The sequence below is a fragment of the Salvelinus namaycush genome, chromosome 8 (assembly GCF_016432855.1).
Source record: "Salvelinus namaycush isolate Seneca chromosome 8, SaNama_1.0, whole genome shotgun sequence".
In the NCBI taxonomy this organism is placed as follows: domain Eukaryota; kingdom Metazoa; phylum Chordata; class Actinopteri; order Salmoniformes; family Salmonidae; genus Salvelinus; species Salvelinus namaycush.
In genome coordinates, this window is record NC_052314.1 from 5,758,725 (window position 1) to 5,771,135 (window position 12,411).

Below are 12,411 nucleotides of genomic sequence, written 5' to 3' on the forward strand. Positions count from 1 at the left end.
TCTAGTCCCTCCATTTCTACATCTAGTCCCTCCATGGATGCACCCTCAATGGCACCCTTTTCCCTGTGTAGTGTACTTCTAACCATGGCCCATATGGCTGTAGGTTCACTATGTCAGGAATAGGGTGGCATTTGGTATGCATATTTTCTGCGTACTCTCTCACTGCTTCTGCATGTCTAGGAGAAGATGGTGGACAGACCGGGTGGGTGACAGGCAGAGGAGGCTGGTATTCCAGCCATTCCAATGAGCCTGTCCTCCGATTTATAGTGACGCCAGCCTCCACTGGTCACAAGGTGGTACATTAGCAACATTTATTTTTTATATATCATTTTATTTTGGGGGTAATATGTTACTCTGCTGAAAATGTCAACAACAACAAAAAAATTCAACTTCAGGCTTAGTTGAAGTAGCCTGGATAACACATTGTTTGGCGATGACGCATTGTACAAGGAGTGGAATGTTAGCTAAACAGACTGGTACCAGGCTATAATTGAAAAGCTACACGGTCATAATGGTTTGATGTGTACAGTGTGTGTGCGTGTGTGTGTGAATACGTATGTATACTGTTAAAAAAAACTGTAAATGCAAGGTAATGATTATGTTCTTATGACTAGATTACAAACACGCCACATTTTATTTCCATTTTGATAACATGCAAGATTAAACAATGTAGTGACATAAACGTGTTGATACGGTAACTGAACTTATTGTAGGGAAGGGGTTGGCCTGTCGTTATTCTTCAATAGGAGTTCAAGTGACAAAACAGGGGTATTTAAGCTACGTCCCGTGTATACCTAAACAGCATAGGACAAGGCTATTCTTCAATAGCAGGGGTATTTAAGCTACGTCCCGTGTATACCTAAACAGCATAGGACAAGGCTATTCTTCAATAGCAGGGGTATTTAAGCTACGTCCCGTGTATACCTAAACAGCATAGGACAAGGCTATTCTTCAATAGCAGGGATATTTAAGCTACGTCCTGTGTATACCTATACAGCATAGGACATGGCTATTCTTCAATAGCAGGGATATTTAAGCTACGTCCTGTGTATACCTATACAGCATAGGACATGGCTATTCTTCAATAGCAGGGGTATTTAAGCTATGTCCCATGTATACCTATACAGCATAGGACAAGGCTATTCTTCAATAGCAGGGGTATTTAAGCTACGTCCCATGTATACCTATACAGCATAGGACAAGGCTATTCTTCAATAGCAGGGGTATTTAAGCTACGTGCCGTGTATACCTATACAGCATAGGACAAGGCTATTCTTTAATAGCAGGGCTATTGTAGCCTGGTCTGTCATCGGAGCCTGCCATGTCAACGCATAACTACTACCTAAGGAGTTGGTGAGACAACAACACAGACCGATCTGGGGACCAGGCTAGGAGGGAGGGGGGAGGGGGGGGGGGGGGTATTGAGCAACAGAAAACAATGTAATGTAGGGTAGTGTGTCCCGAATCACACCCTACCCACTGGGAACAGATATCAGTTCCAATGTCTAGTTTTGATATACATTTAGTTGAGTTGTCAGCTAATGTGAATTCAACGTGAAAGCAACAAAACATTTCACCATGTCATTGGATTTATGTTACAATTTTTCTTTGGGGGGGTGGGTGGGGTTGAAGTGGCGTGTAAACATCGATTCAACACGTTTAGTTTTTTTGGTCCAGTGGCTATTCCCCTAGATAGTGCACTAGTTTTGACCATGCAAGGCCCATAGGGCTCTAATCAAAAGTAGTGCACTATGTAGAGAATAGGGTGCCCTTTGGAATATAAACCAGTGTCTGGAAGCTGTCCTTTTCTCTCTATACTGCCTTGGATGTAACAAAGGTTTCAATATAACATTATGGCAATGCTGAAGGCCAAAGATAATACTGCGACATGTATTCTTAAAAAAAAAAACGAGTGCTCTGTAAAGGATATAGGGGCGGGGGGGGGGCATTTTGGAATGCAGAGCAGGTATAATGAGAATGTATTAACTTGTTCAGTTGCTGTATTGTGAGAAGCTAAGAATATACTGTGATTAATGAAATGTTAATGACAATGCTTACTATTGCTTTCCAAATATGTCAACAACAGCAAAAAATAAGAGAGGAAAAAAAGGCATTTATAACATGCAATGATGAAAATAAAGTCAAGTACATGAAAGTCGAGTGGTGTATATTCATGAGGTTGAGGACACCGACTGAGTGCCAGATGGCACCCTATTCCCATAGGGCTCTGGTCTAAAGTAGTGCACTATATAGGGAATAGGGCTCTGGTCTAAAGTAGTGCCCTATATAGGGAATAGGGTGCCATTTGGGACGTAAGCGACTTGTTCGTTCACACTTTACTCTTATGTTCATTACACAAGAAGCAGATTATCAATGACTTGAATACCCGACTCAACGATGTCCATTAAAAGTATGTGAATCTCACACGTTTGTTTAATTTTTGTTACACTATTGGAACATGACAAATGGCACAGATACAACACGTATATATACAGTACATATTAACCAATTATGGCATTAACACATTATACGTATATACATGATTTACAAACCTAAATATATTGTACAGTAGGTTTAAAGGGCTCCCAGAGATATTCACAACTAATTCACAAAGTTAAACATATTTTTCTTGGTAACTGCAATGATAATTGATTTTCAAGTTGAGAGAATATTCTTTGACGTGACAGACACGGATGTCACTGTGCTTGTGATAGTGCTAGCCTCCCTCACCGTGCTAGCTTAGCCATACCACTTCCTCACTGTGCTAGCTAGCCATACCACTTCCTCACCGTGCTAGCTAGCCATACCACTTCCTCACCGTGCTAGCTTAACCATACCACTTCCTCAACGTGCTAGCTTAGCCATACCACTTCCTCACCGTGCTAGCTTAGCCATACCACTTCCTAGCTAACCGTGCTAGCGTAGCCATACCACTTCCTCCCTCACCATGCTAGCGTAGCCATACCACTTCCTCCCTCACCATGCTAGCGTAGCCATACCACTTCCTAGCTCACCGTGCTAGCTTAGCAATACCACTTCCTCCATCACCGTGCTAGCTTAGCCATACTACTTCCTCCCCATCCAGCTCACACCTAGAAGCTGGGGCCTCTGCCCCGCAAACACACTTGACCCCCCTCCTTGACAACGTCTTAGCCAACTACGCTGCAAAAAAGCTAGCGATTCGATAGCGCGGGTGGAGACATTTCAAGCAGGGGATAGGAGGTTATAAATCCGACTCCGTTACATTCTGACTGACAGCTCCTGGAGTGATGGTTGGCGGCTGACATTCCGAATTTCATCCTGGAACACATAAGAAGAAGAGAATAACATTATTTACAGTTAATAAATAATCAATAATTACTATTCCCTATTACTGTACTTATGTAGCAGAGTTGAAGAATAAATGCTGTTCTTTTTGAGAAGATAGCCAAAATGTCATAGACTTTAATAGACTAGTGATCATGATCGTGAGCGATCACCCTGGACCAGAGCTAGTGATCATGATCGTGATAGATCACCCTGGACCAGAGCTAGTGATCATGATCGTGAGAGATCACCCTGGACCAGAGCTAGTGATGATGATCGTGAGAGATCACACTGGACCTACAGTATTTCATCTCATTAAACTGACAGAGACTTACTGTAGGAAGCACTAAGGTTGTCAAAGGTGTGGTGGTTACTCCTGCCAGGAAGTTGGAGTTCAGGTATCCCTCTCCAAAATAAACATCCTCATCTTCGTCGTTATCCACCCCGACACTGAAGGCCTCTCGTATCTTCCCAGGGATCAGACAGTCCAACAGAACCACCAGGACTCCAATGATTAAACACAGCACACCTGGAAAACAAGATGGACGCCTTTTAAGCAACATTTTCATTAAATGTTGTCATTGGTGTGGATAACTGGGATCTTTCTCAATTCATCTTTCCTTGATCCTAGCGTCCTTTCTCCTCACCTCCTTCTCAAAACACACATTTGGAGAAGGTCCAAGGTCCCTTTCCCTCGAACCTTCACTTCCAATGCATTTTTTGAGATGGAGGCTAGTAGAGAGGACACAAAGGAATTGAGGAAAGATGAATTGAGGAAAGAGCCTTGGGCTCTGGTAAACCTTTCCTTACCTGTGGCCAGCGCCAGCCAGAAAGAACCGCTGTACTCTGTCTGGAAGGCTCCAGAGGTGCCTATGGTGAACAGACAGGTAGGCAGGTTCATGATGGTGGAGAAGGAGGCCATGGAGAAGAAGATGAAGGCGGCGGTGGCCACCATCATGTAGCCGGCGTACAGGATGACAGGCATGGAGAACAGCACGTTGGCTACCAGCCAGCAGCAGAACGCTGTCCTGAGGAGGCGAGTTAAATTTGGTATATGTGTATGTACAGCCGGCAGAATTTGTACCGTTCTCAATGGCGGTTTGTTAACCTATTGCCTAACCTTAACCCTTACCCTGGCGTTTTCCAAACTAGGGGTCGCGACCATTTTCGATCCCAATGCCTAACCTTAACCTCTGGATACCTGGCGGTCAAATATCCACTTCCTTCGAATTCTGACTCACAGTTTGAGGAGCAATGTCTCCCTGAAAACATCTACAGGTATATATGTTTAGATTGAGACTGGTTGTCTCACAGAACTATTTATTTGTATATGGCTAATCTTACCAGAGGGTGGCCGAGGCATAGTGCCCAGAGTATCTATACTGGTAGATGAGGCCACATGGGTTGTTGAGGGTAAACTTCTCAGCGATATAGAGGATGGGGTTAGGTAGACCTCTCTCTAAGGCGTTCCCGTACTCCTCATCGATGGTGTCTTTCCACGCAAACATCTCGTTGTAGTTGATGGTCTCGTTGAGTTGATTCACAGGATTCCCTGGAGGGACAGAGTGGACCATAGAGGACAATGGCGGTTATAATCCATGCACTTGTAAGAATCTTTGTAAGAATCCTTGTAAGAATCCTTGTTAGAATCCTTGTCAGAATCCTTGTAAGAATCCTTGTAAGAATCCTTGTAAGAATCCTTGTAAGAATCATTGTGATGTTTTTTTAATGTGTCAATTAATCCCTTAATGGATGGGGGGGGGTGGGAAATTCCAGTCTTCGGGGGCCTGATTGGTGTCATAGTTTTGCCCCAGCCCCAGCTAACACACCTGACTCCAATAATCACCTAATCATGATCTTCAGTCAAAAATGCAATTAGTTTAAATCAGGTGTGTTTGCTAGGGCTGGGGGGGGGGGGGGGGGGGTGACACCTATCAGGCCCTCGAAGGAAAGGAGTTGCCCTCCCCTACCTTAAGGGATGGGTCGCCAAATGGCGATTTGACATCGAAAACAAATGATATATTAATTCACGTAACACACAATACAAGTTACGTGTCACATGACTTGTGATCATCCCCCAGGTGTGTCAGGGTCAGGATCACCATAACAACCCTCTGTGTCACATACTGTATCAAAACTTTAGCCATGTCTTTCTTCATATGTACTCCATATTCAAATGCATCAGAGTAAAAAACAGTGGAATGCTATCAAATATAAGATGACTTAAAGGGGTATAGTAGCTGTATTCAATATTATCCTTAGGCAATCACAGAAAACCCAGAACAATAATCTCACGGAATTGACAGACACTACGACAATACGATAATCTTACAGTCTCTTGACAGACACTACGATACCAGTTATGTTAGGTGCGTCTGTCGACCTTGAGATTATACCCCAGGTAACATATACAGAACATTCAAACACTGCAGAAAAGTGACATATGTAATACATACAGGTGTAATACTGTAAACAAATACATAATAGTATTACGTTGTAATTCTACGGGCTTTACCTTTTAAAGTAATGTTAATGCCATACAGTCCTATGTGCAGTCCCACTTCAGCGTTCACCTCCTCACTGCTGAAGGACTTGTAGGTGGTGTTGGTGGTGGCTCGGGCCTCAGCCCAGTCGCTGGTGAAATTCAGTGCTGAGATGATATGAAATGAGATGACACACTTACACTTACAGACATAATAGGAAACAAACAATACAATGCTTAATAATCAACATCCTCTCCGATCTATCAGAATCGGTCTGTTTATTAGAGCAAAAAAGATAAGAAGATTTAGAATCCAATGACTGCCAGTCATTTGATGTGTTGCAATAGATGTCATGTGATGTGGAAAATGTATAGCAATTTCCAGTTATAGGTACTTACCCACTATCACAACGCCTATGAATAAACTGATGATGATCCTGAACATCCAGAATAGTCTCTAGAAGAGAGAGAGGTTACGTGTGACTTACTGACAGATTTCACATCACAAAACATGTACCTTGACTTACTGACAGATCTCACATCCATAAATTCTTAACTAAAGTTTATTCATCCAGTTTATCTCAATCACATTCCAAGGGTTAATAATATGTTTAAATATGCATTTTTTTACATTGAAAAATTGTATTATCTACAATTTTGTATGACGTCATAATAGTGTACTCATATTAGCGCCAACAGAAATGGAATCTGAAGATGAAATTTGAAAATGAATGAAATCTGAAGATGAATGAAATCTGAAGATGGATGGAATCTGAAGATGGATGGAATCTGAAGATGAATGGAATCTGAAGATGGATGGAATCTGAAGATGAATGGAATCTGAAGATGAATGAAATCTGAAGATTCCATTTCTGTCGGGCATTAATATGAATGAATCCATAGTTAGGGTTGCACCAGTTCATTATACTCACCGACTTGCCTCTGATACCTGGCAGAATAAGAAGGAAGCTGACCGTGAGGACCAGGAAGACCAGGATAATGGTGAGGAGGTGGGTGCTGAAGATAAAGGAGGTTCTTTGTAAGGGGTAGAATGGGTAAATGTCATCGTAGAAAGTCATCTTTCCTCAGGATCTCCGGAGCTGAGAGCAGACAGCGTGACAGAAGGGACAGTGTGGAGAGCAGGGTGTCTCAGTTACTGTCTAAAGATCCAGAGATTAGCACATCAGTTCCTTACTCTATAGTAGGGATACACCGGGGAATGAGAATGTTACATCATTTAAAAAGTGAAAACTTAAGTAAAAATATGACTTGTTTCAATTATCAAATGCATTTGACTGTTTTCCCGAATCAAGAAAAAAGTATTTTTAATTCAACATACATTTTCTAATTATTGTAAGATACAAAGTGCTTTAAGAAACCAGTTGTTGAGATTGAAAGCACATGCAAACTAAACCGTGTCAGGTACAGTACAGTCAATGAGTACAGTAAGTGGATACTCTTGCACTCAAGTTTACCCTCCCTGGCAAACTACAAGGACAAAGACCAACCCATCTTAAATTCGACTCGTTTAGGAAGCAACAAACAAATAGCAAAGCAAAAACACACACACAAAACTCTTCTATCTACCTCCAAACCATACTAATATGCCAGTGTGCGACATTAAAATAATGCATAATATATATGCTTAAAAATAACACTCACCTTTAAGTGTATAAAAGTGACTAGAGCAGATCAAGACAGTAGCAGAAGGATGAGAAGAGCGAATGTAACGCACGAAGGCGACAGACGTGTCTTTTATAGTCTAGCCCCACTTCTTTTGTTTATCTTTAAGGATGCATTTATTGGTATTCCTTAGAATAAGGGGTGTGTTACTGTAACTGGTGATGACCAGTCCACCAAGGAAACGCACGTGTCAGTCATTTGTAAGAACTTGGGTCATCGACACTGTAGTCTATCCTTCCCTGTAGCAATAGGCTATATTGTATGGCTATCAACTACATTTTTAAAATAGTTCTGATTCTTCAGTGCGCATGACATTTCATCCACAACAATTAGGGTAAGTAACAAACTTATCTATCTATTCAAAATAGGCTTTTTTTTGGAGCAAATCAACCAATTGTCCTCTTCTTGTTTAATTAAAGGATTCTTTATCGCTTCCGACCAACACACCTTCTTCTCTACGTTAGAGTGACTATTTATTTTTATGAAGCACTGATACCCACATTGATTTTTTTAACACATTACCAATCAAAACTAAAATGTGAGGTAAAGATTATTTTATGTAAAGATTTAGCCCAATGTTTTCCTACCTTACCTGGTCTTTCCACACAAGTGCTCCTCGACTAGACACTTGACTGGCTCAGAGTGCATGCAGTTACATCTCTCGCGTCAATGGATTTGCGTAAACCGATCTGGAGTATCTTGACAGTGCTGGCAGTGCTTGCCCTTATCGTTGAACGTAAGTAGCCTTGTACCTAGTTACTTTAAATTATTCGGTTAAAAACCCACGGAAAATATCTCATCTTGATAAATAAGTTTGATTAAAAAAAAATAAACAAAATCCTCAATTTGAGTACCACACTGAAAGTGTCTATCTATAAATTCACCTGTTTAGATGCTCAGTCTAAAGTCACCTGGGAAGTCCAACGATATGACGGCTGGTATAACAATTTAGCCTATCACAGTCGAGGAGCTGTTGGTAAGTTTCTAATAAAATCTGACAATATAACTGACAATATAAACTATGTGAAATGTAAATATTTAAAGATATAGGATGCGATTATAGAAAGCCATAAGTTGCATTGTTGCTAGGTGATAATGGAAGTGTGTGCTGGTGCAGGTTCCCCCCTGGTGCGACTGCTGCCCGCGCGTTACTCTGACGGGGTGCTCCAGCCTCTGCAGGAACCACAGCTCCCCAACCCGCGCAAACTCAGCGATGTGACGGCCAGGGGCCACTCGGGCCTGCCCTCCGCACACAACCAGACCGTACTCTCTGTGTTCTTCGGTAAGTCAATGTTTATTGTTCACTATGGCATAATGACATTCAGGAGGTATTGTTTAAACAAAAAATTGCATTATGAAATGAACTTAAATAATTGAGGTGAGGTTGCCATAGTCACCCCGGTTATAATAATGCATAGTAAGATGATTCTAACACATTTTAAATATGTATGACCCCCTTTGAGATGATATAATAATGTCTTATTACCATTTTATAATGATCCAGACTAAATAACAGCCTCATTATAAAATACAAGTTATACAGCATTATAGCTGCAGCAGGCTTTAAGTCAAATGTTATATACAGTATATTTCTCCATTGCCTGTTCAGGGTACCATGTCATGTTTGAGATCCATATAACTTGTTATAAGCACGTATGACCCTTTATGTGTCTTATAAATCTCACGGTGTTTCTCTGTCTCCTCTGTCTGTGAAGGGTACCATGTAATGTTTGAGATACTGGACTCCCGTCCTCCCGGCTGTCCCCCTGAGTTCATGTACATCCCCGTCCCAGAGGGAGACCCAGTCTTCGACCCCCACCGTACCGGCCGTGTCCTACTGCCCTTCCAGAGGGGGCCCTGGGAAAAACACTCCAGCCAGAGCCCCAATAATCCCCGCACACAGGTAATAACCCCCGCACACAGGTAATAACCCCAGCACACAGGTAATATCCCCCGCACATAGGTAATAACCCCCGCACACAGGTAATAACCCCCACACACAGGTAATATCCCCCGCACACAGGTAATAACCCCAGCACACAGGTAATAACCCCCACACACAGGTAATAACCCCCCGCACACAGGTAATAACCCTCACACATGGGTAATAATTATTGTAGATAGGTAATAACAGGTACTATAACAGACAGGTACTATAACAGACAGGTACTATAACAGACAGACAGGTACTATAACAGACAGGTACTATGACAGACAGGTACTATAACAGACAGGTGCTATAACAGACAGACAGGTACTATAACAGACAGACAGATACTATAACAGACAGGTACTATAACAGACAGGTACTATAACAGACAGACAAGTACTATAACAGACAGGTACTATAACAGACAGACAGATACTATAACAGACATGTACTATAACAGACCGACAGGTACTATAACAGACAGCCAGATACTATAACAGACAGGTACTATAACAGACAGGTACTATAACAGACAGGTACTATAACAGACAGACAGGTACTATAACAGACAGGTACTATAACAGACAGGTACTATAACAGACAGGTACTATAACAGACAGCCAGATACTATAACAGACAGGTACTATAACAGACAGCCAGATACTATAACAGACAGGTACTATAACAGACAGGTACTGGTCATACTTTAGTGATTACATGGTCAGTCTGTTGGACATCTGTCGGGCATAATAATCAAGTAATAAATCCAAAATTACATCAATTTTATCATAACACCTGTAGGTGAACCTGGTGACTGTATGGCTATGTCATGTTAAGTCATGTCATGTTCCATAAAGGTGATCCTGGTGAAGTGTGGCTATGTCATGTTATGTAGGTGAACCCGGTGACTGCGTGGCTATGTTATGTTATTAGGTGAACCTGGTGACAGCGTGGCTATGTCATGTTATGTCATGTTATGTAGGTGAACCTGGTGACAGTGTGGCTATGTCATGTCATGTCATGTTAGGTAGGTGAATCACCTACCTGCGTGGCTATGTTATGTTATGTAGGTGAACCTGGTGACAGTGTGGCTATGTCATGTTATGTAGGTGAACCTGGTGACAGTGTGGCTATGCCATGTCATGTTATGTAGGTGAACCTGGTGATAGTGTCGCTATGTCATGTCATGTTACGTAGGTGAACCTGGTGACAGCATGGCTGGACGGCAGCTCTATCTACGGCCCATCTAGTTCCTGGTCTGACGCCCTGAGGAGTTTCTCTGGAGGTCTCCTAGCCTCGGGGGAGCAGTTGGACATGCCCAAGAGGAGCGGGAGCACTAGCCTCATGTGGAGCGCTGCTGATCCCTCCACTGGTCAGCATGGACCTGAGGGGCTCTATGGTGAGTAGATGCTTGTTGTCTTCTTCTGCTTCTGCTTCTTCTTCTGCTTCTTCTTCTTCTTCATCATCTTCTTCATCTTCTTCTTGTTCTTCTTTTTCATCTTCTTGATTACCCAAAACTCAGTAATGTAATCTGATTACTTTTACTTTTGGATTACATTCCCCTTAAGAGGTATTAAAATAAGACAAAAAAAAGGATCCATGAAACACATTTGGTGTGTCGTCATAGTGGTCTCTTAACTTGTGGTCACACTCGCTCAGGTGGAACAAATTTAAACGTGCACCTTTTGTCAATGCTGATCTGAATGTCATTGAGAAAACAGAAAGGTGTCATAATGTATTTTTTTATTTTTAATTAACCAACAATCTTTTCTGAATTTAAAAGAAATCTAATAAGTAATCATGTGGGGTTTTTTTCATGATATTTTGGCTGGTAATGTAACTGATTAAAGTGTATTTAATTTAACGTAATCAGATAACATGTAGCTGATTACATCATGTAAACAGTTACTCCACAATCCAGGGAAGTCCGTGACAATGGACTTGCACAGTAAAACTTACATATTGCCAGTTGATCTGGTTAGACACTTCACTAATGACAAAAAAATGCAATAAGGAAATACAAAACAAGATTTGAACTGTTAATGGATATAAAGATATTGACACAAGAAATAGATATGATAAAGCTGTGTAAAACTTCCTGCTCCTGATCCGTTGGGTGTGACTCCATGACATTCATGCCTTGGCACAGCTAAAGAATATGAACCATTAAGTAATAACTTATAAAGATATCAACGCCTTTAAGGAGGTCAGAGAGAAAAAGATATCGGCACCTGTAAAGAATTACTGAAAATACTTTATACTCAGGACAGTTATCACTGCTTATAAACATTTATATACCAGGGTTGGGTTCCGTTTCTACTCAGTCAATTACTGGAATTTCAGTTTACTTCCTGAATTGACTGATTTCAAATGGAGATGACCCCAACCCTGTCATACAGTCGATACTGCAGTCCAACAGCCAAACATGCTGTCAGAGTAAACCCTTTCTGTTTCTTCGTTTCCACCCTCCAGAGTTGGGTAACGCCTGGGGCAACGAGAATGTGTTCACCATGGCCGAGGGGATCGTGTGGTTTCGCTACCACAATTACATCGCCTCCCAGCTTAGTGAGAAACACTCGTCGTGGTCTGACGAAGAGCTGTTTCAAAACGCCAGGAAGACCGTGGTCGCCACGTTCCAGGTACTAGGAAAAGTCTGCTGTAATCCAACCAACACATAGCTGGTCATTTAGTGATTATTTACAGTAATATAGCATGTCACATGACCAGGAAAGAGTGTTGTTAGTTACATCAATGCCAGGTGGTCGTGGGTTTCTGGATTAAATTATATTAGTTAAGAGTGTCTGTGTGACTGCGTCACCTCTTATTCCTTCTGGTTTAGCAACAATGTAATTATCCTGTGTATTGACAAACACTTGACAAGTAAAATTCATTATATTGTAAAACATACATTTTTTTTACAGAATATTGCCTTCTACGAATGGCTGCCTGGATTCCTGGGGGAGAAGACCATGCTTCCATACCAGGGTAAGAGAGGGAGGGAGGGAGGGAG

At 41.7% G+C, this 12,411-nt stretch overlaps 2 protein-coding genes across 2 annotated transcripts in view; one reads left to right on the plus strand and one right to left on the minus strand.

Annotated features, from left to right (window-relative positions):
• Positions 1–3,240: 3,240 nt before the first annotated feature.
• LOC120051671 (dual oxidase maturation factor 1-like) lies at positions 3,241–6,867 on the minus strand. The gene is made up of 7 exons (XM_038998563.1): positions 6,721–6,867; positions 6,188–6,245; positions 5,822–5,956; positions 4,651–4,858; positions 4,117–4,334; positions 3,642–3,835; positions 3,241–3,300 (listed from the first exon to the last, which is right to left on the minus strand). The coding sequence occupies exons 1-7, from the start codon at positions 6,865–6,867 to the stop codon at positions 3,241–3,243; spliced, it is 1,020 nt and encodes a 339-aa protein (XP_038854491.1).
• A 1,699-nt stretch (positions 6,868–8,566) lies between these two features.
• LOC120051672 (dual oxidase 2-like) overlaps positions 8,567–12,411 on the plus strand; it is a 35,227-nt gene continuing 31,382 nt past the window's right edge. Inside the window, exons 1-5 of the mRNA XM_038998564.1 lie at positions 8,567–8,753; positions 9,187–9,374; positions 10,599–10,800; positions 11,874–12,040; positions 12,323–12,386. Of these exons, the coding sequence (XP_038854492.1) occupies positions 8,567–8,753; positions 9,187–9,374; positions 10,599–10,800; positions 11,874–12,040; positions 12,323–12,386 (808 nt within the window). The remainder of the gene's footprint in view (positions 8,754–9,186; positions 9,375–10,598; positions 10,801–11,873; positions 12,041–12,322; positions 12,387–12,411) is intronic.

What these genes read in the sequence shown, in the direction of transcription:
- LOC120051671 (XM_038998563.1), bottom strand. Translation starts at nt 6,867, where the DNA reads ATGACTTTCTACGATGACATTTACCCATTCTACCCCTTACAAAGAACC. An exon ending in CTGGCTGGCGCTGGCCACAG is followed by an intron (nt 3,836 to 4,116) that starts GTAAGGAAAGGT and finishes CTTGTTTTCCAG; the next exon opens with GTGTGCTGTGTTTAATCATT. An exon ending in CAACCTTAGTGCTTCCTACA is followed by an intron (nt 3,301 to 3,641) that starts GTAAGTCTCTGT and finishes TATGTGTTCCAG; the next exon opens with GATGAAATTCGGAATGTCAG.